We start from the raw sequence: 26,944 nt of genomic DNA, 5'->3' as shown, positions 1-26,944 counted from the left end.
CAGCCTTGAGCCTTCAAAGGCAGCACCACTAACTTAAGTTTTGGTATATATATCCTCTGGCACCTAGCACAGTGTCAGGCAAAAAAATGCCCCCAAATGGTGACTGTCTAGGAAAAAGGTATGAGGATCCACTTTCATCTATCTCTTCCCTGCTTTAAGGCTTTTCCTAGCTTCCTTTTGGGTACAGGAATAAACTGTCAATGAAAAGGGGAGAATGAAAAAAAATCCAAACTGGCTGAAAAACTAAATATAATACACATTAAAATTAAGTCAGTTTGATTACTTTCATTTGTAGCACAACACATTTAACACGTCAGCCTGTGCTTTACTGATGGGAAAGTAAAACATCTCAGCATGGAGAGAAAAGGAGTGGTACTGAATCCTGTGGGAGAGGAGGTTTTCAACCTAATCAATACGGTACCACTAACAAGGTCAACTGGGACCCAGAATTACTTTGTTAGCCACAAAATACCTTTTAATTGTGCTCATTGTAACAACACATACTCATCAAAGTAGATTTTAATAGATACGCTAACAGATACGAGGCAAGTTCTTTAAAACTGTCTCCCAGAGAGTTTTAGACAATACAGGTTCTAAGTCACTTTCAGCTCTGACACTTTTGAGGTAACAAGGGAATTACACACCACAAATAAGGAATAATTCCTTCAATAATGGAAAGGGAAACTTGCCAGAAAGAGTTGTAACCTTATCTATAACCAGTGTAATTATCCTGGCTGGCACTTAGCATGAAGGATAATCTGTCTACAAGAAACTAGGTCACAGTTTTTACTCTATAAGCAGTTTGACGCTAAAGAAGTTCAGAGTGCTGGCTCCCTTTAGCAAGCTGTTTTAAAGTATTTATCTGAACTGCAAAAGCAAAAAAATACAAGGAAAGAGTCTCACGTTAAACATACATATGCACGTGCACGCACACACACATACATCTTTCCCCAAATCTTCATTTAATTTTGCAATTAAGAATGGGATTTGCAAAAAGATAATAAAACAAACTGTACACACTGTAGAAGAAAAATAAGTACACGCTCAAATTATTTTCAAAGGTGTCCTCTTGAGACAGACAGATTCTTTATCTAACCTAAGCATAGTTCATAAAGGAAAAATTAGAATAAATACACAGTCTGCCCATTTACACAGCTTCCAGCTAGAGCAGAAATGAAATACTAACGGGGTGGTTCATGTTACCTTACAAGTTGCATTAAAATTCAGGGATCTCACTAAGGCTCAATTTCTCTTTCACTGAAAGAAACATTTGCTCCCTAAAGTAACATATATCTGGCCAGCAATCAAGCTTCCATGCTGAAAACCAAGCAGCAGCGTTTTGTGTTAAAAGAAACTCCGTCTAAGGCAATCTAATAAGGACCTCTACATTCCTCCCTCGTTCCCGATAGTCACCTTATACCAGTCTCATGCACATATGCCATTCCTTCCAGAATGTAACTTATCTTTAAAGCCTCACATTCAGCATTCTTTACATCTCCATGCATCTCATAAGCATTAGGTGTCTTTGCTTACTGTGAAGTCCCCTTCAGAGAAAGAAGAAACTAAATACAGAAAAGTTACTTGAAATGCCCAGAACGATCTGACAACTTTGCCCCAAGCTGCAATCAGATTCCAGGCTCCCAAATTTCCTTTCTTCTTTTCAAGTTCCAAGGCTGTGATGGTTCACTAATTTTAAGAAAGATTTCTGAACAGGGCTGAACTGGACAAATTAATATTTCACTGAAGTTTGAGATTTACATAGCTTTTTAGCCACAAAAATGCTCAAAAAGAACATGAAAAGATATGAGCTTGGAATATAAAAAGACATACAGAAAGCAAAATAAAACAAGAAGCCATCGACGTGGCTTCTGATTCTGTGACAGTGTTACTCAAAGACGGCTAAGAAGCATAAAACAATTCAAGTCCACTTTAAAGGAAGAAACCATTGACTTAGGAGACACTTGAATTTAAATTTGAAAGTCTGAAATGAAAAACCTAAGAAAATGGAAATGAAACCCTAAGAGAATTGGCTTCTAGCTCTGACATATTCCACTAGGGAAAGTGACCCAAGAGTCTGCCTCACCCCAAACAGAAGGGAACCTGAAAACCTGTACTCAGCAGGGTACAATTAAAGTGATTCCAATGAATTGACAAACATGTGGTTTTGAGCCACAAAATAGAAAAGTTGGTCCTACTAGAAATGTTTACTCAACCTCAACAATACCTTGACAGCAGGATGTTGCAATTCTGAGCTCTCCGACCATCAATCACTGAAAGTTCTTTGACTTTCAGTTTGGAACTCAGTGTGTCATCAGTGGCATCTGCTTCTTTCTGTAAAGAGCACAAAAGAAATCCATCAAAGTCAGTGACATTCAGACACCAGACTTCACATTTGTGTACACACAGGCGTGCACACACACACACACACACACACACACACACACACTATACACATACACAGATGGACAAGACTGAGATGGTGAGCTGGGGAGTGTAGGGAGGTGGTGGAATTGAAACAAAGGCTACGATCTAGTTAGTTGGTAAAGAGAAATAAGAAAAGCCGACCACCCACATTTGAAAAAGCATTATTTGGAAGAACAGAGTGCTTCCAAGTTGAAGATGTTAAGTGTGCATAAATTATCAGTGAGTGATGTCCTCCTTTTGTCCCCCAAATCCCCACAGACAGCAGACAGAAGAACTGTCATTATGAATCAAGCTCAGCAGAGGCTTGCCATTGCTGGTCCCACCAATTGCAGGGTCCATTCACCCCAGAACCATTTGCATCCTGAGTACTCCAAAAAGATGAACAATAAACCCTCCCAAACTTCTTCATGTGCAATAGGAAGCTCCCAAGGCCAGATGGTACCTTTCATCGCCCTGGAGCCTGATGGACAGTGGGGAGGGGGCAGTTCAAGAAATTAGCTCAGTTACCTAAATTAACAATTAAACACCACTTGCAGATTTTACTGCTGTATTAAGCAGTGAGGGCCTGTTGAAATTATGGTGGAACAGGCATAAAACAATTACATATAAAATGCTATTTGATTAAACTGCACAGCAGAGGTTTAGATAATAATAAAAAGTTCAAGGTGAAGAAAACACAGACAAGCTTGATAAATAGCAAATTTGATTTCATTAGCAATCAAGATCAATTAAAAATGGATTATGGCGTTTTAAAAAATGTAAAGAGACCAAAGAGCCCTGGAACTGTATAACACCTTCGGAAATAAAGGCAATATGGAATCTATAATATGAATCAGCATGAGACCCAAAGCCAGTGTCTGTTGTGCTGAGGCTTCAGGCATACCTCCATATATTCAGGTAAGAGTGGAAAACCAATGTGGAATTACACTATCTAAAACAACAAAACAGGATCACTGAGAAGTTTTGAGCTTACAGTGAGCCAAGAAGTTACATTAAGCAAGGTTTAGGTAGTAGCTCACTTACCTGCTTGGAGTTACTGTTCACAAAGAAATCCTACGGCAATGGCAGAGGCATGGAAAAGGCAAATCAGATACATGCAATTCAGAAATCACAGCAACAAACTGAGGAAAGTCAAAGCAGTCAAGGAAATCGGTGGTGCAGGGTAAAAGATGATCAATGCTCCTGCGATCACCAATGAGAGCTGATGATGTGAGAGTCTGGCTAAAGATACAGCGAGAAGCACAGCACAAAGCACAGGGGTAGAGAAAGATGGTCACCATGTGCTGTCCACAATGCCCAATGTTGGTACATCAAACTTAGAATGGGAAAGGACTTAGAACGCTCCAGAAAGACCCAAGCTATGAAAGGAACAAATTCTTTTAGACACAACCACTGGGCTCCATTCACTTAACATGGCAATTTTTACTTGAAGCAGGAGGATAGCTAATCCATCAATTTGAGGCACCTCTTCCCATTGTTCAGTACCACCAGAAAAATATTCTTTTTGGGTTGTGTGTGGGAATAATCAATAATCTACTATCTTCTTGTATCATAAGTAAAGACTAAGAAGAGACAAGTTGAACAACCTAAGTCTGTGATATTAACCCTCAGTATCCCTAAGAGTCTGAACAATGCCTGTAGGTGCTATGGGTTGGTATAAGGAAAAAGAACATGCAGCCCGGAGGCAATCAGTGGTTCACAGGGTATGAAGCCACTGGTGGCCTATCCTGACTACTTCAGAGCTGATCAAGCACACAATCAATACCTCTTCTTGAAATAGTATTTAGAAAAGACTTGGAGTGATGAAGGGAAAGAAGAAGAGGTAATTGACATGTTGTGAGAAAGTGAGTTTTCATTGCATATTTTTGCGAGTCTGGAATGAAGAAAGCTTTGGTGTGCAAAACACACCCAGCTTTTGGGTGAACAGCTTGCACAACTAGCATTTGCTCAGCAGATTCCTTAGGGTTGCACTGGTCTTGGCAGCACTGCCAAGGCCAATTTTACACTGATGAGCCGTTCACGTAATTCTTGTAGTGGGAAACAGTGTGTCCTCCTCTCGCTCTACCCATACAAGGAGGACTGTTTTTCTAGAAAGGCATTTACAAAATAAGTTCATAACCATAAGAAATTTTTTTTTCTCCTCTGATAACCCAGATTTCTTTTGTCTCTGTTACAACTGCCAACATTTCTACTCAGAAGCAACTCAGGACTCTTCTGTGAAAGCAGTTTCCTTTCAAGGGCAGAAAAGACTATGATGAAATGAACCCCATGAGGTCATCTTAACCCTTCTTTTTTTTCCCACCCTCTTTCTTAAAGAAAAAGTTGCTACTTGAACTTAGATCCTGCTCCATCTGGCCTTCAAAGATGAAACTTTTATGAATTTCTCTGGCAATGCATCCTGCATCTTATGGTCCCTCTCATCAGGAAATTAGGGTTTCTGACCTCTACTGTACTAGTCTACGGAACCAGGCAGCTGTCATTTACTGGGTGTGTGATTTGGGGCTCAGTCTATCTGTAAAATGTGGTCAACAGCTAGATTATTACTGTAAGGATTAAATGTGAGTATGCAGGTAAATTATCACATATAGTACCTCACACACATTTATGAGCTCAATACTAGGAAGGTATCATGTGACATTATTTTATTGTTCAAACTGACAATCAAGTCCATTTTCCCCCCTCTTTGTTCTTTCAGGTGAGCTGCAAAACCACTGTCAAGATTTTCCTTCTGTTAACACCAGCAGCAATAAGTATGCCAGTTAACAGCTATGTCATATATCTTATCTTTTCGGAAGTGATGATGAAAATTTCATGGGAAGGTTTGGCTAATTGCTAGCCTAAAGATTACACTTCTTAAAAAAAGAAAAAAGATATATATATATATATATATATACACACACACACACATATAATATATATACATATATATATTTTAGCTGTCAATGAACTTTTATTTATTTATTTATTTATTTATTTATTTATTTATTTATTTATGGTGCTGAGAATTGAACCCACTGCCTCACACGTCAGGCAAGCGCTGTACCACTGAACCACAACCTCAGCCCAAGATTACACTTCTTTGAAGGTCTGTTAATCAGCATATTATCAAAACAAGTCATAAACCTTATGAGTTTCATTGGGAGGGCATGTTAGAAATAAAGATGCTTCCAGGCCTATTTGAAGGAGTAAGTTAATATTCTTTTTGAAACCTTAAATTATTCACTCAAAAATCAGAAGGGAATATAAAAAGATACTTCTAATTGGCTTGGGTTGAATATGATAAAATCACCTATATTTGGCTCTAACAGGATGTCTGATTTTTTCTGGATGATTTGGTGAAGTGCTTAGGGCTTGGAATATAAATAGAAAGTTGGCACTTGCATTTTCGGGAACCACTGATGATAGAGTGCTCTAAATAGGGATCCATAAAGAAGTAATGACCTAACACTTCATAGACAATGACAATCCTTGTAGGAACAATTCTCAATCTTCTGGAAGTTGAAATATCTTGGTAAAATCTGATTAAAGTTGGGAACCCCTCTCCAGAAAAAAAATGCATCCACTAATACATAAAAACCTGTATCTGGTTAACTTTTACCATGGACTTCAGTTATAAAACCTCTAACCTTACACCCAGACTGCAAAAAACCAGTATTCACAATTTTCTTTTTTGCCTTCATGTGCCAAGGGTAAGGACCAAGATTGCTGAAATAAATATGCTAAATCATAAAATTTTTAGATGTGCAAATTAGAAGTACAGAATAATGACAATTGTAAAACAAAACAAAAAAAAATCTTTGACCATTTATAAACAGTCAGAAGATACTACTGCATGTTTCAGATGGTACCCAAAAAATGATTTATATATTACAAGCTAGCAGTAGAGGTCAGATTCTGAAGACTGGACAGTAGTTATTTTTTGTTCCCTAAATCAGAGTGTAGAGGCTTTGAAATGTTATACCATGTATTGTAATAGGATCCTAAATGAAGGGCTACCTTGGGCAAAGAGTGGAAAGGAAGAGAGTGTGAGTGTTAATATGTTGCTATAGAACCAAGAACTCTCTTCAGGTAAATATAGAACCTTCCACTCATTCTCCTTCTGTTCAACTGCAAGGATAAGGAGAAATTAGTTTATAGCATGTCAGGATGAAATTTTCCCATAAAACAGACATGAATATTGCTTAATTGTATCTGAAATAATAATACTAAGCAATGGGCTATATAATATGTACAAGCCTCTTGTAGCTGACTTGGAAATTATGTATTAATGTAGTTTCAGTGAGGAAAAAGAGGCCCTGAAATTCAAGAAATTGACTTTCAAATGAACTTTTGGAATGTGAACAGGAGAATAACTACATGCTTTTAAATTCCATTTCATGTGCACCTAAGCTTACATAATCAGCTCTGCACACCTTTGATTAAATGCACTGAAAAAAAAAAAAAAAAACCTGAGTAGGAGTGGTCTTGTTCTTAAAACTGGAGTTAAAGAAAATCCTCTACCAAGTCTGGTATTCATAATGAATAAAGCCATGGTTTAAGAAGAAAGTGAAACTGAGAACTATGCCACTTTGTAGTCCTGACTGCCACCTGTTGGGACACTGAATACATACTAAACTGCATTTTCAGTATCTATAATAAAGGAATAATATCCTCCTCATGGAGTTAAGGGTAAGTATTAAATAAGAAAATAAACAAAGAGCTCTTTGGGAGTTAAATTTTAGGGTTGACAAGATTAAGAACTGTGTACTCAGCACCAGAAATGTAATGAATACTTAATAGCAATTATTATCTTTATTAAAAGGTTTTCTCACCTCTGCTTTTAACTGTATGTTGCACTGTGGACCTGGGCAAAGGTTGAACACATTTCAATCTTTTGAAGTACTTCATAGACAAAGCAGATAATATGAATACCTGATTTTAATTATAAAATATTTCTCAAATCAACTAGATGTTTTAAATACATGTGTTTACATGATGTTTTATATATACATATACATTTATGTATACAAGTAAATGTATATGTAAATGTGTCTATATTCTATAGGTATGTATTCCTTAAGTGTCATTCCTCATTCATCTGAATGAACTAATCCAATATTCCCGAGATTTCTCAAATTCTTACTCTGAGCAGGGCCTTATTGCATGCATGCAGGTAATAGTATGTATGTGTTCTTCTGCCTCTCTGAAGTATTTATCTAGCCAAACAACTGGTTGTGGTCCAGAGTTTGACCGGGGTTTCATAACTCAGCAGGGAGGAAAGAGGAGACACCATGGAAAAAATAGGTTTCCAGTATTCATTTGGGAGTAGAAAAGAGAGCAGTTTAAATGTGGTGATAATTATATAATGTACTGCCAAGACTGAAATGAAAATGCATAGTTCTTTGATGTTGCCATCATGAGATCAGGGGACATTCAATGACAGGAACTCTGTTTCCTTTACTCTGTACGACATATTCCAATCGGAAGGTCTGTATCTTCTGATTTTTCTGGCCCTCAATGTTCAATAAATTCAATAAAATGGCTCAATTTTTTTTTTTTTTTTTACCCTCATTTGGAAAACATATTTGTGGCTTAAAAATTCTCATATATAGTTCTTATGTCAAAAGGTGTTGAAATTTTTCTTCAGGAAGTGTTGCTGAAAATATGGTCACAACTCATTCTACTTACCAATCTACTTAGTGTTAAGTCCAACTAACATGTTCTGGTCTATCCTGACTGGAACAACTACTGATTACTCAAACAGTGTCGGTTGCTAGGAGACAATTACCCAATTGCTGGGCTTTCTGCAATCCGGTCTCCCAGAGCTCTTGAGAACTGTCCACATATTTGTCCCAGAGCATTTTGGCAGCATCTTCCTGCACCTTCTGCTGAAAGCCAGTTAATTATGAGTCTCGTAACCTTGGGTCTTTCAACCACCTGCCTTCATAATAAATGCAACCCACATGCTCAGACTTGAACAGCATCATTTGGGATACTGCTGCTTTGCCTTCCTTTAAAATACTTCTTTAAGTTCCCAAACCTTCATTTTGGACAACCAGCATGGACAACATTAGCAATTGAAACCCATGTGGAAAAGCAGTGGGATATGTAACCAGGTCAAAAGATCATTTGAATTACCAGAAAATTTGCTAAAATGTCCTATGACTTCATGCCAAGGTCCAGAGGACACTTTCCTGGGACAAGAGGGGAGTGGGGTGGGAGGGAGAAGGCAGGTGGCTGCCAATCAGTCAATCAGGAGTGAGTCTGATTGGCTTAGGATGACTCCAGACACACCCTTTGTTTGTCCTTTGAAAGATAACCTGTCCTGCTTTTTACTGGACAATGACATGCCTTTGTCTTCTTCATGAACTTTATTTGGTGTGTAAGATATTGTATAAGTTGCCTTCTTACTTATGGAGGGGTCCAGCTGCAGAGCTGAAGGCTCCGGTTTTAGGGTTTATGTCATTATGGCAGGCTTTATTTCTGCACTTTATTAAACTAGCACAAAAGGTGCTACAGAAGCTCTTCTTCTCTTTAAGCAAAATACTCAGGCTAAATATCCACCTCCCCAAACTCCCCATTTCAGATGCATTAAAGATCACTTGAAATTTAAAAAAAAAAAAAATCATCTTTTGTTTCTCCCCAACCTCAGTCCATCTTTTCCCTTGGTGCTTAGTATTTTTCTGAGACATTCTTTCTTGGGAACCAAGCCAAGTAAGCCAACTAGGAAGTCTGCTGCTTGCTTGAGGGTACTCCACCCAGGGCATGATTCATGTAGGACTGCAGGGCCTTCTTGCACAGCTGAAGGAAAGCCACTGTGTGGGTGTTCATCATGGGCTTCCCTCACTGTTCCTCTCCTTCAGTCAGTCTTTTTCTCCTTACACTCCGGCTTAATTTTTCCCTTCTCAGGGCTCAGCTGCTTGGGTCCCACCTTTTCTTTGTTTTTCTGAAACTATCCACACACTGTGGTCTCCTCTTGTTCACCCTTAAGAGCTCTACTAATAGGAGCTCTGGAAGAGTAAGAGGTAGCATTTGGACGCGGCCAGGGCTCACCAGGAGTTGATGCCTGCTTGGTCTTGCCAATGCGGATAGCTGGCAGGCACCCAGTCACATGTTCCTCCTGCCATTACATAAGCTTTGCTCACTTTTCAGTAGCTTTTCTGGTGCTATTCGGGTCACTGCTGTCTCCACACTCCTCAGCCTTTGCAAGACCCTTACTGAGTCTATCAAGTTCATGGCATATAGTTAAAACGTTTCCACAGGTTCTAGTTAGCTGCCAAATTATAGTATTTACCAATGCCCATACTTCTAAAGCATCCATCTATTTCAAAAAGCATTTTGCTTCTGAGAGTATTCATTTGATATGTACTTTTAAAAACCCAGTAAACCAAAATGACTTCAGAAACAAATACCGTGAGGTGACAATATAGGTCACATATCTCCCTATTTTTTCCTGGCAATACATTTTGACTACACACAGTGACAATAATATACAGAACTCTTTACACCGATGGAGACAAGGTCTTGGACACATATCGGTACAAAGAGCTCATACACCTTAAACTGTTCACACACACACACCGACTGGCACTTGGACACACATGGGGACACATACACACTGAGTTGCTTTGCAGGAACACAGCAGGGCAGACCAAGCGGCATAGAACTAAGATGCTTATCAGATCACAGTTCTGGCAGATGGCCTGGGGATCATGCACAAGGACATGATTATTTTACTTTTTTTGGCATCTAGAGGGCACATGCTGTTACCTGCTGTCTTTGGTAGGCAGAGAAAGTTCTTTCCAGGTCTTCGAGATCTAGAATTTTGAAGACTTTTGTATCATCAATTTCAGTCCATACTGTTCCTTCCAGTTTGTTCTAGAAACATCAAGTTAACAAGTTCTCTGGTTTTTAGTTGTATACAAAAAGAACAGGCATGGTAATTTTTATAAACAGGACTGCTGTCCCCAATTGTTCATTCTATAGGATGCTCAAAGTGAGCTGGTTTCAAACAATTTGTCAATATTTCAGAAGCTTAACCACTTAAATATCCGAGCGAGTCAGAACCCTGAGTCCACACAGGAAAATGAAGTCATTCAGCAGTCAGGGCTGCTTTTCCTTTCAGTGAGGACACAATAAGTGGCAGCAAAGTGGGAACAAATGGCTCACCTCAGGCAGCTTCAACCAGTTGAAGGACTTCAGGGCATTTGTGGGCTGAGGAATGTTTTTCTTCTTGAGTGCCAGTCCCATTGGTGCACCAGGAGGTGGCATGACTCCCCCTAAAGGAGGAGGCCCTGGGGGAGGGGGAGGGCCCCCTGGGGGGAGGGGAGGTGGAGGAGGAGGAAGCACTCCACCTGGCAGGGGTGGGGGTGGCGGGGGAGGAAGAAGGGACCCAGGCACTGAGGAAGGAAAGGGCCCCCCTGGGGCTCCAGGTGAGGGTCCTCCTGGGACAGAAGCACAGACGGCCCTCTGAAAAGATACAAGTAGGAAAAGAGGAAATTAATGGAAGAAAGAAATTCACTGGATGATTTTCAGAATCTGTCGTTTTGCCTAAAGTAGAGACCAGAGAGAAATCTCGCACTTCTGAGCACAGGGGTTAAAAGGACTGATGAGTCAAATGGTCTCTTTTGGGGCTTTATGGACTCAGTATTTGTATTTGACACTCAAGAGCTTATCTACAGAGCACGCACAGCTCTCTCACCTTTTGCATCATCATACGATCTGGTTTTCATGAAATTGGTTCTCACCGTAAAAGCGAATGTGATTTCCTTTGCTTTTAGTACAGACCTGGTACTAAAAATACACCCCAGGCCCAACCTCTGCTATCAACACAAGATTGCAGAGGGAGCGAGTCTCAGCACCACTGGGAGACATCTCGGATCTATGCCCCCATCACGAGTTGTGTATGTAAGGTTGTGGGGATCCAGGACAAGGGAGGCTTTGGCAGCTGCCCGTGGTCCTCACCCTGCTGAGCTCGTGGAGCTGTGCTGTGAGGTCCGCCACCTGCTGCTTGACTTGCTTATGCTCAGTAGTCTCCTTTTCAAGTTTCTCTTTCATTTTATTTAAGGTCTGCATCATTTCTTCCTTCTCTTGGGTCTTGGCGTCACATTCTCTCTCCTTCTTTTCCAGTTTCTGTTGTAGCTCATTGTGCTCTACACATAAAAACAATAGAACATGAAAGGAGGGGTTCTTCAAGGCGGAAAACAGTTTCTCTACAAAGAAAACTAACTCCTCTTCAGTTTGGTGTAGTTTCTCCTCCCCACCAAAGGGAGCCCCTTGGGCTAAGAACACTCCTGCTTGGAGGTCTTCGGATGAACAACTCTATTAACTACACTGCGAAAGACGCGAGGAGGAGACCCTGAGGCCATAATTCTAAAAATGAAATAAAGTTTGAGTAACTACTTGTAGAGGAGAATGTTTGGTAGCTAATTCAAAATCCTGTCACAGAAATAGCCCATGAGCCACACTAGGGAAAACGAATGTTAAAAGGGCCTCTTCTAACAAATTAGAATTGGGACAGGGAGAAGTCCAGCTCTGAGTGAGGCTTGCTGGCTTGTGTCCCACTGGTGGAAGGGCTGAAAAGCAGGCTCTCCAACAGTGAGGAGCTGCTGCAGACCATACCATCAGCCTGACACCAACTCCTTTCTCCCACCCTCCCTCAGAAGACCACCTGAAGGATTTTATGCTCCCAGCAAGCTCTTAAAACTTGGGAAAGCAAATGTTATCATGCCAGTATCAAATATCTTAAGGGCAGTAGTGTAGGTTGAGCATGAGAATCAGTAATGTGGGGAGAAAAATATTAGCTCTCAGCTGTGGTTTCCTACTTTTCCAGTCCTGCTTTAATGGAACAGGGCACCCAATTTAGCACGATGCTTATTCACACTGCCCGCGAAAGTGCGCTTGCTGACAAGAGTGATGAGCTTTGGAAAAGAGAAAGAATCAAGTTTAGGCTGAAAATTTTTATTTCAAATACTTGGCCCCAATTCCTATTCTTTTTATATCAATAAATCCACTAGAGATATAACCCACTGAGGTGGAGCTGTACAAAGCTGGTCTCTATTTCTTGAGTTTGATAACACATTTAAATTCTTGTCGTCTCTTTGTCTGACCTTCTCTTTTCTGTGTCCCCCTGAATTGGGATTTGCAGGGAGGGGCAGGAACCATTAAAATGCTAGGGTTTTGGCAGCCCTGGAGTTAACCACTGACCCACTTCTACCACTCTGTGGATGCTGCTCTGACCTCCTTGGATTTGCATCTAAAAATGACCTCACTGTATCCCATTTTCCTTCTCCTGCCTCCAAGTCATTTCTCACTGAAAATAATAAGACTAGGGACATTTCTTCTCACAGAAATGCCTCTGACAAATCTGGCTGTGCCTCAGAATCATGAGAGGTCTTGACATTCCAGTACCTCCCAGATCCCACTCTAAGAAGGCTATTCTATAGGTTGGAGCAGGGCTTAGGAAACTGTGGTTTCCAGATGCTCCTAAGATGATCCCAATGTAATGCCAGGTTTGGGAAACTCCAGCCTAAAGACATGCCCACAAATGACATGCATTGACTCTGTTCCCTAAGCTTTCATTGAGTACCTCCTCGGCAGGCTCCACACCAAAGACAATCTTCCTCCAAATATTCTCCACCTTTCAGGTCCTTGGACCCTCCTGCTCTTTGCAGTCTGTACCCCCTCACTAATTTGTCAACATGTGTCCTCTTGAATCTAACTTTGCTTTCCTGAAGCCTCAAGAAAAGACTGAATATTTGATCTTCAATCTCTCCTCTTTTATAGTATATCCATGACTTCACTGAAACCATCCTGTTCCTCCCACTGACCTTGGGGATTTTCTCCTCCACCATCTCAACCACCTGAATCTTGTGATATCTGCTGTCATTTATTGTGCCAGATACCATGCTAACGTTCTATTTGTTTTGACACTTAATTTTCACAACATCCCTGTGAGTTAGGTTTAATCTTCATGTTGTGGAAGGGGAGTCTGGAGTGGGACGGAGGACATGACTTATCCTGTTCACAGAACCAGTGAAGGCAGAGTTATCTTGGCACAAACACTTTTGTCCCAAGTGCTCTCCTCAGTTTGTACCATCAAGTCTCCATGTTCTGGGGTGTATCCCCAAAACACCCACTCGTGGATAATTTTCTCCTTGGTTTAATCTCCCGTCACCCTAACTTTTAGTCAACGTTTCTATTTTTTTTTTTTTGGAACATAGCCTTTTATTTTATTTGTTTTAATTTTTTTATGACTTTTTATTTTTACAGACTGCATTTTGATTCGTGGTACACAAATGGGGTACAACTTTTCATTTCTCTGGTTGTGGCACGATGTAGATTCACACCATTCGTGAGATCATACATGTACACAGGGTCATGATGTATGTCTCATTCCACCATCTTTCATACCCTCACCTCCTCCTCCCTCTCATTTCCCCCTACGGAATCTAAAGTTCCTCCATTCTTCTCTCCACAGCAGTTCCTGAAATCTACTTATAAAAATGCATGTAGAGCCTCAATTATTTGAGAGCAGCAGAGACACATGAGAGAACTAGTTAACACGAGAGGACTTCACATTTGGTATTTTCCTGCTTTTGTGCGTTATGGCAAAGGATGAATGTGATGAGAGGAAAGGAAATGCCCAGCCATCTCTTGGACAATCTTTTCAGGGCATTAACTAATGGGGTGAGCGCTACTGCATTTCATTGGCGGTGACTGAATAACTTGGACAAGGAAAAGGAAGTCAGTTGACCAGTATGGTGAAAGAGTGGTGGCTGGGAGGATGACTATTCTCACAAAGAGGCCACTTTTAATTTGCTAATATTCTGAAGGCAGCAGGAAAGCTATCCATTTCTGTGAGTGGCTGGCACCATGAGGAACACAAGAGGGATAATATCAAAGACTTACTCAAATGCTAACAGCTGGCCTGTTAGAGTTTCATAACACATATCTTTACAATTGTCGCTGATTTTCTGCATGATTTCTCTTTTTATGACTGGTGCCAAATTAAGGTCATGGAGAGAACTGGGATGCTGAGACCAAGTGGACTATGCTTCCCTTTTAAAATTTTGGGCAAACCCTAGCGTCCCTTATTACATTTCTTAAAACCCAAAGTGCTTTAAAGAGCAGCTACAGGGCAGAGGAAGGGTCTGGATGATGGGTAGTTAAGAAAATCTGAATGAACAAATACTGAGCAGCAAATGTTACAAGCTCCTCGAAAAATGTATACAATTATAATCAAAGGATAAAATATTTGGGAATCAGCATGACAATCAAAATTGCTTGGTTCGAAAAAAAGCCTGTGCAAAATGCCCTTAAGACGTGGAAAAAGATAGGCTCCCTGACGTATGTAAGTCAACAGGAAACATCAGTACAAATTTCCAAGATACAAAGAGCAGGGCTGTTACCCAACAACCAATGACATGTCCTCTGCTCCTGTCGGGTCACCCAACAATTAGCAACACAGCCTCTTCTTCGGTGAGGGCCTCAAGACTTACCTTTTCTCATCTTTTCTGCTTGTTCTTTCCACTGCTTAACTTCATTTTCATTAACCAACCTGTAGAAGTTAAATGAGTACTCATTATAAAAGACGTAAAAGGTCGGCTGCTAAATGTATTCTCTCTAGGTGCAAAAATAGTCTACTGCAGAGAAAATCCTCAGGGCAATGCTTGAAACCCATTTAAACCCAGATGTTGCTTGCACATATCGCATGTGTTTGCAAAGTGACTTATGTTTGATCATAGGATAAAACAGATGTCTTATATTATCACTGTTATGTCACAGGCAACAGAATAAGAAGAGACTCACATTCGTACGACATTCTTAATGTTAAAGTTCTCCAGAGGTGTGGAGTCAGGGTCCTGTCCTTTGTCGTTCTGGATCACTATCTGCTGTATGATTCTATCCAGCAGTAGCCAGTACTGAACAGTGTTGCCACTCCTCTTGTCTAAAAGGAAAAAGAATGGTGGGAGAAACTGTCGAGTTGTTTGTAAACTATGATGCATATTTCACAATAGTGGTCACCCTTTAAAGCCACAGATCCAAAGAGATGTTTACATCATCTGCACCAAAGCTTCCCAAAACACTGGAATTTTGACATCTAATGACTATTTATTTGTCTGAGAGGCATCTTCTACCCCTAAGTGTGTTGTAAAGCGTATATTTACTTTCAAAGTCAAAGTAAATTATAATCCGCTTCATTTTGTGAATTCTATTACATCCCTCAAGCTGTATGGGGAAAGACACGGGCTGTCAAGAAACCGAGTTCTGGAATCCCTGGTGTACACGGGCCAACCCCGTGATGAGCACCATTCAGAAGACAGAGCCCCATGGACAATGTTCAGACGCCCGGCCACACCCAGGCAAGTCACAAACACTCACAAGGCATCTGGAGGCAGTGGTGAAGGATGGACATGAAGTGAGGGTAGGCTTCACTGTGAGTCAGCCTCTTCCTGGTCAACTCAAACATCTGGGTTGCACTTTTTGTGTCTATGTGAACCTATTTTATAGAAAAAAACAAATCGAAGTCAAACACCCAAGTTCCTCAATTCCCCCAATGCAAGGTAAGTCAGTCTGAGGCAAATACAATTTAATCCTGTGTCTTATGTAACAAAACAGAGCTTGGATTTTGCTCACAGGTTACACTGGTCCATGCTGATGGTACACCACCATTTTAAGGAGAAATTCTGTGAGGCTGATGCATTAAACCAGAATAATTGTAAGTATACATACCAGTTCAAATCTTTTGGCAAATTCTAGTTCATCTTCATTTCGGAGCATTTCAAAAAAGTCTAAGTGCCTGAAAGAAAATTAAAGAAGTTATTAAAAGCATTCTATAAACACAAGTACATAGGATTCAAGATGTTAATAATAGACCTTTCCTAAGTTTTCAGAGATATTGCTAAAAGACACAAAGTAATAAAACCTGAATGACTTCACTTAACTGCATTATAAGGAAAAGTAGATTAAGATAAAAATAAAAATTTAGAAACTTATGGTACATAGCATATAGTAGACAATTATTAAATTAATGTTTATCAAATCTAAAAATAATCAAGTTCAGTTTCTACTCAGAGTTCCTTTATAGAAAAATAAGCCCATCTACCCATATTTGATTTGCTATTGAACTAAAGATCACAAAAGAAATATTCATGTCATTCATTTGTTTATTCAAATATTTATTAAGCCTTATTACTACATATTCTATGCACTGGGGTTGATATAGTAAATACATCAGGGTCAAGGGAACAGAAAATAAAGGAAAGTTAAGATCTCTCTGCAGGGAACAAGGGAACAGGTTACACTCTGGATAGCTGTGAAAGATTTTTTTAAAGCTGAGAAAATAGTATGTGCAAAGGTCCTGAGGCAAAAGTTTTATTGACATGTTCATAGACTATCAAGAAAAGCATGATACAGTAAATGAAGAAGGGTAGTAGAAGGAGAGATCTGAGAGCTACTGGGGCCATTTCAGAAACAGTAAAATGACTGCAAACAGGAACAGATGGACAAGAAATGGAAGGTGAGATTCAAGAATGCCAATCAAGGGTACTGAGACCACCAAGTTTTATAGTCAATTTTAGCAACAAAGAAGATAGTTGCCATTATCATCATCACCGTGGTCACCAATTTTTATAAGTACAAAAACACTAAAGTTCAGATGAGTAACTTGACCAGGATACACAGGAAGTTCAAGGCAAGTCTAGGATAGGATATAGATTCAGATCTAAAGCCAAAATCCACATCAAGTTCTCTGCCCAACATGCTGCCTCCTTCACTGATAATACGTTAGGATAAAAGGTCGTCAGCTGAACCGATAGCCTGGTGTGAGCTCCTCATGCCACAGACACAGGTCAGCACTAAGTACAGTATCACGCCCACGGAAGAAGCATCAACTCTCTCAGATCAGAACAGGCTCACTTACCTATCTAATGTTGAATTTTCATGTTCCCTTAACTTATCTATTACAGGTTGAATTCCTAACATCAGAAATTCATAGCGAAGATGAAGTCTAAAGTCCAAACTTTCCTGAAAGTAAAAGGGTGATAAAACATATATTTGTGCTTTTTAGACTAGATAACATTCATTTGAAAATTATTCTTTATATTTTAAAAATCGTAGTACAGAAGGTTCTTACCACTCCTGCGCCTTGGCTTAGCACTGCATTAATGAAGGACATGATGGCAGTCTTGAGACTCACTTCATCTCGATATCGCCCCGTGCTTTTATCCAAGTCATTAATTAAGGTCTATTAAAGACACAGATATAAAAACAAAAGACTGAATCATTACTAACCTTATGCTCATTTCACAAAATTTTTTTATGCCCAAAAGTTAATTTTTAAAATCTTGTGTTTAGTCAGAATTACATTGATCCGATGAAAGCTACCTTTTCCCCCTTCAGATCATCAATAAAAATTCTACTTTCAAAAATTCTGCAGCATGCATGTTCACACAGACGTGTATAAAGCCTTTGTTACCTCAGCTTGATTTTTACATTTGAGTAAAAAGGTGACATAATCGCGATTCATCTCAATCCTAAATCAAGAATGGCAATCTGTAAAAGTTTCAGGGAACATTCCGTTGAGAGGATACAAAAAAAAAAATGTGTGCTATGTACCGTGCAGGATGCAGGGCTATATTTTAAAGTTTAGTAAATCTAAAATCTCAAACTGGTCAACTATAGAAGGTATGTACTGTTTTCTGGTCCTTAGACCCGGAAGAAGGGAAGTTACAGGGTGAGTAATCACTTGTGGGAGGGAATCTCAAGTCACGTTCCCCCTCCAGGCCTGGAAGAGGCACCTATCTGTGCAGTTAAGGATGGGGTGATGAAGGTGAGGGCGTGCCCACCTGAAAGCGGGTCCTTTCGCTGGCATACTTCTGGTAGTGCAGCATGGCCTGTAGAACCTTCTTGTGGCCCCCAGGAACCAGGCACACGGCGCCCAAGATTTCCAGCACGGCCACCTTCGTCTTAATGTTCTCTGTGCTCAGACTCTGAGCAATTACATTAATACTCTCAGAATGAGCCAGGACATGAGCCCGACCTTGAGAGTTGTTCATTAGCGCCTTTATACATCCAATGAGAGAGGTATGTATTCGAGACTCAGAGGTCTCATAGTCCATGGTCTTAAGAAAGTTGAGAATACACGACAAGCCATCCAAGTCGATGAATCTGGTTACAAACCTGTCATGAAGAGAAGTGCATCAGACTTAAGCTCCTTGGGGATTTTGCAACAGCCCTTAGTAGACAGGCTTCAGGGAAAGAAAGAAGACTCAGTTCTAAAAGAACCAAAGGCCTTACATGGACGAGGTCTTCTCAATCCTGCCTCTTCTAATCTAGCCAGAATCAGGAAAAAAAAAAAAAAAAACTCCATTTGAGGTAAATACATCTCTACTGGTACAAAGAACCAGTTAATAGATCATATATGAATAAAAGACCAGGGCCAAAAGGACATTCAGAATGTATATCTTGTCTTAGGTTAAAATCATCAGCTGATCTGAGTTACTGTAGCATCCATGTCCCATGCACTTCTATGTGCTGACTGCTGGCCCTGGTGCACTGTAAGAAAAGTAAACGGGTGTCCCTCAACTCCAGGACATTTGCTTATCAAACGAATAACTGTTTACATCCCCAGGAGGTTTTATAACAAAATCCTTCCTTTGTATGACATGCCAATATAATATAGTTAAACAGATAAAGTAATCCTTTATGACTGTAAATTAATTTTTATCAATATTTTATAACTTTTATTGTAAAGTAAATCAATGGGAATAATTCACAATGCCTATGTGGATGTCGAAGCCCTTGAAAATTCCAGAGATAAGTGGTTTATCTTACTATTTGAGAAACTTCCAAATTATTTAGCCTTGGATATCCCATTAAATCTGAGCATGCAAAACACACCAACACAAACACTGGTTTAGTTAAGATAGTCTGGAAGACCTCTGTCATAAAACTGCACAGTATTTTTCATCAATTAGTAGATTTTTCTAAGTTTGCATTTTATTATCAAATAAAGAAAGGCAATTATTTTTGAGCCATTCCACCCAACCACACAATCCAGATATAGTCAAGCCTTTTAAACCAGTTGGCTTCATTCATAGCACCAGTGCTAATGAATTGTGTTTGTGAAAACCTCAACACCTCACCAAATCCTAGAGGCCTGAACGGAGAGTGAAGGTGGAGGAGGCATGCAGTGGAAGCACTACTGCCAGAAAGGCTGCCCATCTTTTATTTTTGATAAAAGATGTATTGGCATACAGTTCACATGTCATAAAATTCATCCCTTTAAAGAGTACAATTCCGTGGATTTAGTATATTCATGTTGTGCAACCATCAACATGATCTAATTTTAGAATTTTTTTTTTTTTGTACCAGGAATTGAACTCAGGAGCACTCGACCACTGAGGCACATTCTCAGCTCTATTTTGTATTTTATTTAGAGACAGGGTCTGAGCTGCTTAGTGCCTTGCTTTTACTGAGGCTGGCTTTGAATTTGCAATCCTCCTGCCTCAGCCTCCCCAGCCACTGGGTAATTTTAGAATATTTTAACAACCCCTTAAAGGCCACTCTCCCCTGCTCAACCCTGGCAGCCACTAATCTACTTTGTGTCTATGTGGATTGGCCTCTTATGAACATTTCATATAATCATATAATATTTGGTCATTTGTTTCACTTAGCATAATATTTGCAAGGTTACTGTATGCTGTGACAGGTACTTTATTCTTTTTTTTAAACTTTATTCCTTTTAATGGTCATAAAACACTTCATTGTGTGGACATACCACACTTTGTCCATTCATCATTTGATGGACATACTCAAACTTTTTGGCTTTTGAATAATGGTGACATAAACATTTATGGGTAAGATTTGGGGGAACACACCTTCGTTTCCCTTGGCTATATGTCTAGGAGTAGAACTGTCAGGTCACATGGCAACACTATCCTTTTGCGGAACTGCCTAACTCTTTTCCAAAATGACTGTACCATTTTATATTCCAAGAGCAATAAATGGGGGTTCCAATTTTTCTACATTCTTACCATTATTGTTAGTCTCTTTCTTAATTTTAGCTAACCTAGTGACTCTCTGATGCCTTTTAAATGAAGAATATCAATTTATTAAATATTCAATGGTTAAAGAATTTAGGACTTCTTGGAAGGTTTGACTAGTGAAAAAAGAAGGCAGGAAGGAAAGGAGAGAGGAAACAAAAACATGCTGCCCAGGAAACAAATACCTCATTGGTTTTGTCCTTAGTGCTGTCTTTAAACTCTCTATAGTTTTACTTCTCTCTTCTTCTTCTTCCTTCTCTAAAGCCAGCAGGGATTTTCTCTATGCAAAGAAAACAAGTTACTTCTTCAAATTATATTTTTAATTATCATACAAACAAGACAAGTTCACAGATTACATGCTACTCTCTAATAATCAATAAATATATGATTAAGGTTTACTACAAGTCCAAGTGTAGAAAAACATCACCAAGAATTCCATATTATTTTTTTATTTTTACTACAAGGCCTTTTCAATTTTAAATAACACTTTAAGAAAATATTTAGAACTCATAATTGAGATGAAGTTGCCCAGGTGCTTATGTAACTATTCTATGACTAGGCCCTGATATAGATATTGCTACTCAAAGTTGATGAAAGACTGGACCTGTAGCTGAGCACAGCATTCTGGCAATTAAAGTTGATACTGTCACACCATCAAATGGAGAAAGTGGCAGCAATTTTTCCCATGCTATTGCTCCCATTTCTTAGTCAAAAAGTGTAATCAAGATCAAAAGGATTTTGTTATATCAACATTTTTAAAGACCAACACTTAAAGTGGACCTGAAACTACAATGGATACTTCTTCCAGATTGAATGTGTTAACTTTCTGAAATGCTCCCACATCATTCAGAAAACAGGATATGGATAGAGCTCTGTGTGTGTGTGTGTGTGTGTGTGTGTGTGTGTGTGTGTGTGTTTCCTACCCTGGGATCTGTTAGAGCAGGGCTTCTTAAACTTTAATGTGGACAAGAAAATTGTCTAGGTATCTTTTGAAAATGCAGGCTCTGGTTTAGTAGGTCTGATGTGAAGCCTGAGATGTTACATTTCTGAAATTTATTTTTTTTTAGGTGATGCTGATGCTGCAGGAGCAAGATTTTAAGTAAGCACATGTCAGTTGATATTAAAAAGTCATGAATATAGTAAGGTTCACAGTTCTTTCCACTCTGATTCACTTCATGATTGCCTAGTTGTTCCAAAGTACCTCCAGGCTTATGGTCCCAGGAGCTCTAAGCATGAAGCTACAGGTCCCTTTCCTTCGTCCTACTCGGAATACATCCTTGTGCAGTCTCAATTGCCTTTTCTGTTATCAATTCTGATAAAAGGTTTGACTGAGAAAGAGACTGAGGTGACTGAATAGCCATAGAAAGACTGACTCTTATCTATGGTTCTCAATGATCCAGTCTCTGCCTTTGTTTCAGGATCACCAATCACCAAGGGTGACTTTATTACTGTAAATCAATAGTATCAGTATAAAGTAACTAAATGTTTATTAAAACCTAAGTTTGACCACTTAACAAGAAGGGGAAAACCTAAAGCAAATGAATACATCAGTCTCATTTATGGCAACTACAATAAAAACCAGCAGAGCTGCTGCTGCTGCTTCTTTTCTTTTTAGCTTGTTATTGTTTTTGCTAAAGCTGTCCTCTTACTGGTGATGCATCTGGACAGCTGTCACCAGAGGACAGTAGGAGAAGAAACTGTGTGCAGAAATAACCAATGAATTCCTGCAGAGCTCTGTGGGACCTATCCCTGAAAAATTCAGCACAAATCCAGCCAAGGATGCTTAATCTCTAGTGGCACAGCTGAATTCCTTTGTACTCTTAAGCAATCACTGCAGCTCAGAGTCAGGCCTTTTATGAATATCATTTCTTGTTCCTAAGCTTAATTTCATAAAACTGCCCCCAAATTTAAGATGACCCATTTTTATTTTGGGTCACTAATGCCAAGTAAAGATGCATGTATCTATCCCTTTAGCAACCCTAGACATTTGAATAAAAGTAGACAACATTAAGTCTCTCTCTAGGAGAGTTGGGAGACTTATGAAATGACACAGAAAGTTAAATTGGAACTTCTTTTTGCAATATGGAATGTTAACTTCCTCTCAAAACAGAGGAGATTATTACTTTGTATACGATACAGGTAGATTTACATCTTTGATTGCATTTAGTGTGTTAAGAAAACTGAGGATAGGTAGATAAACCTGATTCTAATGTGAATTTCCAAAATAAAATGATTTATATAAATTCTAAAGTTTGCAAGCTTCACATTTAGGGAAAAGTTTCAACTTAAACTTTTTTTTTTTTTTTTTCACCAAGGATTGAACTCAAGGGGCTCTTGAGTCATATCCCCAGCCCCATTTTGTATTTTATTCAGAGACAGGGTCTCACTGAGTTGATTAGTGCCTCAATTTTGCTGAGGCTGGCTTTGAACTTGTGATCCTCCTGCCTTAGCCTCCCGATTACAGGCATACGCCACCGCGCCCAGCAATTTACACCTTTTCATAGAAAAGCCTACATTTCTAAAGATGTCCTCCGTTGCCAAACAATGCCTCTTGGCATGTAGAGAACAGGCCCTGAGAGGCCTACTTTGGATGTTCTCCCTAAATGCTTGCTCACAGAAGTGGGCCCAGGGCAGGACACACATGGGCAGAGGATCTCCCAGTTAAGATTGCTAAAGTAGACACTGGAAGACGTGGAGATATACACAGAGGTGGACAGCTCCTGACTGGGAGTCTGAAAAGCTGTTGGAGCATTTCCTTGGTGTGAAATCAATAAGCAAACCCACTAAGCACGCGGAACTTCAACTCACAGCCTCCTTGAGAAAGCATGGGAAAGCCACATACAAAACAGGCCCAAGTCCTTTGAGAACCTGTTAGCTTGCGTTCCTTTCTTTTACCATTTTTCGCTCTTTAAAAGCCAACAGATCACTCTGGGGTCCTTTAAAGAACAAAGCATTCCTGTTAGGAGGCTTACGTGAAGCAACTGCACTGGCTCTACGAATGGCTGGTTTCAAGGATCAGTAAGTGTGGCGCTTCTCGACCTGGACTGTTTATCGGACTCCTGAGACATTAAAGAAAACAGATGCCTGCCCTCTGCCCCACCCTGTCAGAGAAGTCAACAGTGTGGGCCTGGGGAGGGGGGTGAGGGGGGAGTCGAAGAGTCACCGGGCCTCTTTCGTGTGCCACGGGTTTTAAAAAAACCAAGTCTGGGAAAGGCAAATTGGAGGGAGTCTTTGGCTCATACAATAGGTTTGATCTCCTAATTAGATGACCAGTTCCTAATTAGATGATCTTGGGCAAGATTACCCTTCTTAGAGTCTCAGACTCTATTTCTATAAATAGCACTGACAGCATAGGGTGCTGGTAAGAATTTAAAACAACCTGTAAAGCGCCCGATACCCTGCCTGTCACATGAGGCATACTCAATAGCGGTAGATGTCAGGGATGCTGCAGACACTGGATAATAACAATGTGGACAAATGCCTCTTCCACAGTTCTCTTAGTGGACAGCCAAGGAGTCTAGCTGCTGGGCCATGAGAGGATTTGAAGGAATTGTGCCCCTTTCCGGTCCCCAGGGACAATGTCTCAGGATTTCTGCTGTGTGTTGATGGGATTTCTCCAGCACAGATGTCAGAGAGATTAGCTAGAACTATGCAAGGAGGTGGTGGCAACAGATATGGTGAGAAAAACCAAAAATGTAACAGGGTTTCTGGTCTCATCAGATCTCCCTGTTCCTTTAGGTAGGCAGAGGTTTAGAGGCCTCCATGGACAGTTAATGCCCTTTATCTTTGACCTTGGAGAGATGATGACTCAGTCCCAATGGGGACATTAGAAACCTCTGTTAGGTGTTTAACACAGAAAGGATGTCAAGGCCACAATTTAATAGCCTTGTGATGTCCTGGGAGCAACTTCAGATTGAAAATCAAATAGAAATAAAATGCAGACCAGGCAAAGATGGTAAGAAGCAGAGAAACATCCAAGGAGCTGGAAGGAGAAGAAAGGGGCATCTTGAAGAAGGGCCACATACCAGGATACCATGGACCCTGTTCCTCAAGAATGAGGCAGGTCTACTCTGGACAGGCCAAGGATAAAGTCATTAATGTACAAATTAATATAACTGCCTCAATATTTGAGGAAAGGAAAATCCATATTACTCAGTACTTCTCCATGTATAGCAAGGAATTCATTAACAAAGAAGAAACTTCCCTTGTTAGACATCAGACAATGCTGACTTAATTACGAAGAGAGACAGTCTGCCTGACAGTTCTTTTTTTCCCCTAATAGGAAAAAGAATTCACAAAATAGCCTTTACATGCAAGAAATGTTCAATGGCTCCAAATTATTATTGCTTGGGTGGATGCACACAAAATCCCTGGTGGTCATCACGAATCTCACATTCTGTTAGCATCTGTAAAAATGCTGAGATCGCCCTTCTCTCATCTTTGGCATTTTGCATTAAGCATTGAATAAGAAAAATTTGGTGATTTTTTTCCTGTCCTTTTTCTGCTATGCTTCTAGATTAGAAACCCTTGAGACAAAAAACTGTGTAGTTTCTTCAATAATTAATACAGCCCTGTTCACATTTACCAGGCTGTTTATCATTTCTCATGTAACAGCAGAAGAAGCATCTTCAAAGCAAAAGCTAGAAGAGAGGAAGTTACTATAGGTTAAGGCCTCTCAAAGTTTAGCAAAAGAGAGAATGGTCCACATATTCTCATCAGTTTTTAACTTTGGCAACAACAACAAAATACTGATAATTTAAAATGTTTGCTTCAAGTGATCAGATATTCTCCACAAGGACTACGGAGAAGGCAGGAAAATTGGTAGAGGAAAATATTCTAGAAACTATTATCTATTTGGATGTTATACACTCAAAAGGTGAATATAATATATTGACTCATAATATCCTGAGTGTGTCCACAGGTGAGACTGTGGGCAACCTTTAACTTCTATCAGCAGCAACAGGATGTAAAATGGTAGTCCTCAAAGGCCAATGACTGACTTACTACTGTGAATTTTAGCTGTGATTAGTAGATGCCCCTCAAGCTGCTTGGAACACTGACATCACAAGACATAATGTGATCAGAATTCATATTTTAGGTATTGAGAATGCATTTTAAGCCATGACTGGATCCAAACCCCATGTGCCAAGGCTTTCCCAAGGACATCTCAGTACAATTATTATTATTATGTCTTTTCATTAAACCACTGACTCCATGGATTCCTGAAGGACCTATTAGAAGAAAAGAGCATCATGATCCCCTATAAAGTCAAGAAGCCAAGAAGGAACTAAGATCCCAGTAAGAAAGAGAATGGAAGGAGTATACTGAAGGAGCTGTGTAATCATAATATTTTCAAATGATATCAACTTTTAGAACAGTATTGCAAAGCTCCAAATGATCAGTTAAAGCAATTGCAAGTTAAAGTTGACCATGAGCCAGATTGCATATTATGTTTCCTGTTGTAACATTAAAGTCAATTATATTTTAGTGTGTGCAGACTTTATTTAAAACATACTAGAAAAATCACTCTGTCAAGTAACACTTCTGCCCCTTTATCCATCCCTCCCTTGGGCCCCTCACCAAACTCTGAGGGTTTGGAATGGAGCTTGGAAGGGTAATAACATTTGGTAGATCTTACTCAATTGAAATTATTGTGCAAGTGTGTACTTTGTACTGGATTATAAACTGTGCGGTAGAAGATAAAGTATACCCACAGCAGCCATGGAATTGAGTTGATCAATGTAGAATTCAGGCCAACTTGTAGCTCCCTTGTTTTCTTCCTGGTCCTAAAAAGGAAAGAAAAAAAAATAAAGAAAAGGTGACATATCACCAGTTTTGCACACATAGCAGTTCTCCTGACCTCCTGAGCACAAACCACTAGAAGACACTCAGATAGGAGACATTTATTTTTTTTAAATGTTGGCTTCAAATCCAGGCCTCCCACTTGATTAGGGGGGCGTGTCTTCCCAATCCAATTTCCGCAAAAAGACTCAGCTGGGTGGGACTGAGGACAAACAATCCCTAGATCCTATGTCTCACTGAGGAAGGTGGTGCTGGACTGCGCATCAGGAAAGGACTCGTGGGAGAAGGAAACTTGCCTCAAAAATGACCCCAGGATGCAGCCACTTGTAAGCCCCTCTTGTTCAATTAGTTTATTCAGACTTCAGTAGACAGTAAAATTTTGAGGTTAAGGTTTCATTTGCTGTGACCCAAATGAGGTTACTGCTTCTGAAGAGGAGGTAGAATGAAGCCTGGTGTTGAATGGAAGGTAATGAAATGGGTCCAGTCCTACTGTGGTGACAACTCAGGGACTTTGGTAGAAAACATAGTGTGCCTAAGCTGAAAAGAACTGGAATTCAGAAATCTGTTCCAAGACTGCCAGAGTCAGCCTCCCATCTTATAAACCAGTGTGACCTGGAGCAGGAGCTCCCAGGGTTTCTGTGGATGGAGGTCTGTGCTAGCCTGAACACAAACCTCCCCCAAAATCAACTGGC

The 26,944-nt window shown here is 39.9% G+C and overlaps 1 protein-coding gene across 4 annotated transcripts in view; it reads right to left on the bottom strand.

Moving 5' to 3' along the window:
• The window catches only part of Daam1 (dishevelled associated activator of morphogenesis 1), a 159,758-nt gene that overhangs the window by 25,003 nt on the left and 107,811 nt on the right, over nucleotides 1-26,944 (bottom strand). For 3 of the 4 annotated variants that reach the window (XM_047538382.1, XM_047538383.1, XM_047538384.1), the window contains 14 exons: nucleotides 26,165-26,236; nucleotides 20,636-20,730; nucleotides 18,252-18,585; nucleotides 17,540-17,650; nucleotides 17,327-17,430; nucleotides 16,138-16,204; nucleotides 15,787-15,904; nucleotides 15,214-15,352; nucleotides 14,904-14,962; nucleotides 11,368-11,555; nucleotides 10,573-10,872; nucleotides 10,174-10,281; nucleotides 3,448-3,477; nucleotides 2,225-2,331 (listed from right to left, as the gene is read on the bottom strand). In XM_047538382.1, coding sequence (XP_047394338.1) covers nucleotides 2,225-2,331; nucleotides 3,448-3,477; nucleotides 10,174-10,281; nucleotides 10,573-10,872; nucleotides 11,368-11,555; nucleotides 14,904-14,962; nucleotides 15,214-15,352; nucleotides 15,787-15,904; nucleotides 16,138-16,204; nucleotides 17,327-17,430; nucleotides 17,540-17,650; nucleotides 18,252-18,585; nucleotides 20,636-20,730; nucleotides 26,165-26,236 — 1,832 coding nt within the window. The remainder of the gene's footprint in view (nucleotides 1-2,224; nucleotides 2,332-3,447; nucleotides 3,478-10,173; nucleotides 10,282-10,572; nucleotides 10,873-11,367; nucleotides 11,556-14,903; nucleotides 14,963-15,213; nucleotides 15,353-15,786; nucleotides 15,905-16,137; nucleotides 16,205-17,326; nucleotides 17,431-17,539; nucleotides 17,651-18,251; nucleotides 18,586-20,635; nucleotides 20,731-26,164; nucleotides 26,237-26,944) is intronic. The other variant, XM_047538385.1, reaches the window with a different exon arrangement.

Source organism: Sciurus carolinensis, chromosome 2 (genome assembly GCF_902686445.1).
Source record: "Sciurus carolinensis chromosome 2, mSciCar1.2, whole genome shotgun sequence".
NCBI lineage: Eukaryota > Metazoa > Chordata > Mammalia > Rodentia > Sciuridae > Sciurus > Sciurus carolinensis.
Note: the sequence above shows the minus strand (reverse complement) of the source record. Positions and strands in the feature narration are given on the sequence as shown.